This window comes from Sesamum indicum, linkage group LG10 (genome assembly GCF_000512975.1).
Source record: "Sesamum indicum cultivar Zhongzhi No. 13 linkage group LG10, S_indicum_v1.0, whole genome shotgun sequence".
Lineage (NCBI taxonomy): Eukaryota > Viridiplantae > Streptophyta > Magnoliopsida > Lamiales > Pedaliaceae > Sesamum > Sesamum indicum.
The window spans coordinates 1,202,856-1,205,240 of record NC_026154.1 but is presented as its reverse complement, the minus strand read 5'-3'; the positions used below and the strand labels follow the sequence as shown (position 1 = coordinate 1,205,240).

The following is a 2,385-nucleotide window of genomic DNA, read 5'->3' as shown; positions in this document are numbered from 1 at the left end:
GCGTACAAATTTAGGCCTTGTTATTTCTTGAGCTGTAGGGTGCATTGAGGACTTTAGGCTAGAAAACATTTCCACACGATCATCTAGTTTCGAGTTATGATCTAAATTATCTTTTCAGTCATATCAGATGTGCTAATTTTCATAATTACTTGTTCACTTCAAATTTTGAAGCCCAATTCTCGATAAGCATTTATCTATGCTTCCCAGATAAATCAAGATCTCGAAGTAATGATTCTAAGAAGGAACCAACAATTCCGAAGGAGCCAAACATCGCTGCACAAACATTTACATTTCGTGAACTTGCTGCAGCAACAAAGAACTTTAGACCGGAGTGCTTGCTTGGGGAAGGTGGATTTGGACGTGTTTACAAAGGTCGACTTGAAAGCACGGGACAGGTTGGTTATCCACATCATATATATAATCATCAGATTGGCAAATTAATGTCTTCATGCTGCATGTATGTGTTATTATCTAAATAAGAAGGAATCTTCTCTATGCTGCATTTTATCCTCTTAGGATTTTAATCAGTGTGCTGAATAACATTAGTTGCTCCTAGTTTTGAGGAAAGGTTATTTTGTGCAGGTGGTTGCAGTTAAACAGCTTGATCGGAATGGCCTTCAAGGAAATCGAGAATTTTTAGTGGAGGTTCTCATGCTTAGCCTTTTACACCACCCCAATCTCGTCAACTTGATAGGGTATTGTGCTGATGGTGATCAACGTCTTCTAGTTTATGAATATATGCCATTGGGATCGCTGGAAGATCATTTACATGGTTAGTTATTCTGGATAAAAAAAAATTCTGTTCTACCTAATTCCTATATAATTTCTCTGAATTTCGTATTTGTGCCATAAACTTGTTTTATTATTATTTTTTTCAACAGTATTAATTGAAAAGAGAGATTGAAGTTGTTGAAAATACTTCTGATTGTAGATCAATGTCCTTGTCTATAAATATCTATGGACTCTAGTGTAACACCAACTGGAAAGGAGAAAATTCTTTAAGTGAAAATAAAGAGAACTTTCAATCTGGCAGTCTTTGGGTAACATGATGCTACATTCCAGTGAATTCATAACATATTCATCTTCTTTATCTCCAGTTGGTTATCTGCCCTTGTCACCTCCTATACTACTTTCAGATGCAAATGCATGCGCTTGATGACTTTCTGTGCATATATGCATAAAGTACCACATAACATAATCTTTGTCTCTTTACTCGGAAAGACCTTCTGAGTCTAATTATTAATACTTAACACAGATTTATCAGTTTTCTCTGAGTTGTCCTCTGTAGGCTTCCTATGCTAAAAGAAAAAGGGACTAATTTAAGTTGGGTGGCCTTATATTACTAGCAGGTCTCCTGTCAGATTCACAACCTCAAAGCTACTTTATTTATGCAATGAACTAGCATAGTTTTGCAGGGATGGGAAGATGTGGAATCTTAGTCCAGTAAGTAATGGAGGATAATTTGACGGAAGATTATTGTACTCGTGGCAAATTCGTACTAGCTGCCACTAAAAATCAAATCTTACCAAGTAAACTAAAACGTGTCTGTATTTATTTTTGTTCTTTGCTTGTCCAATTTGAGGGTTTGGGAATTCATGAGGAGAAGGGGGCAGGTGGTTGTGTTTGGTGGAGTTAGGATTTACTCTGATATCAGATTTTCTGTTATTTAGCTTGCTTGGGTTTGTTTTGCTCTGATATCTAATATCAGATGTTCGGTACATGAGCTGATTACTAGGTTAAGCAGCAATTTTCAAGTATTAGCCATTCGACCTGGATTTTTGGCAAGTGACCACACTAATGGACATAGCAGCAACGGCTGTTGCTGGGCCTCCCGCAAATCGAAGAACATTGTAGAACTGCTTGTTCGAAATTAATATAGTGGTTTATACTATTAACAACAGCTCCTATCGCCTTAGGTCTAAGATCATCTGGCATATCATTTATATCTCAGTTTCTTGAATTTGTTTATATACGAAATTTATTTTCCTTACACTGAACTTAGTTTTTAGATTATCATGGTGTAGTTTTGAAAATATTAGAGACAAAAGCATGTTATATCTTAACCAATATGAGACGGGGGTTACTAACTGTGAAAGTTTTTAGGAGATTTAGTAGTGTCTCATTGCATGCTTGGTGCTTGCACCAGAATCAGCATTTTGGGCCTGTACACTTTTTAAGTAGATATATCAACAATTCACTGTGTAGCAGGAAGAGTTCTCTGATGATGAACTATACAATCAGCTTGGAGTTCGTACTTGACATCATGAATTTTTCATGAAAATATCTAGTCATGATGTCAAGTACGAAAGTTCATGCTCATCCACCAGAAAGTTATTGATTCCATTGAAAAGACAACAAAACCAAAGTAAAGTTGAGTCTGACCCC

At 36.4% G+C, this 2,385-nt stretch overlaps 1 protein-coding gene across 1 annotated transcript in view; it reads left to right on the top strand.

Moving 5' to 3' along the window:
• Positions 1-2,385, top strand: part of LOC105171481 (serine/threonine-protein kinase PBL27) — a 5,890-nt gene that overhangs the window by 1,053 nt on the left and 2,452 nt on the right. Inside the window, exons 2-3 of the mRNA XM_011092616.2 lie at positions 208-395; positions 583-772. Coding sequence (XP_011090918.1) covers positions 208-395; positions 583-772 — 378 coding nt within the window. The remainder of the gene's footprint in view (positions 1-207; positions 396-582; positions 773-2,385) is intronic.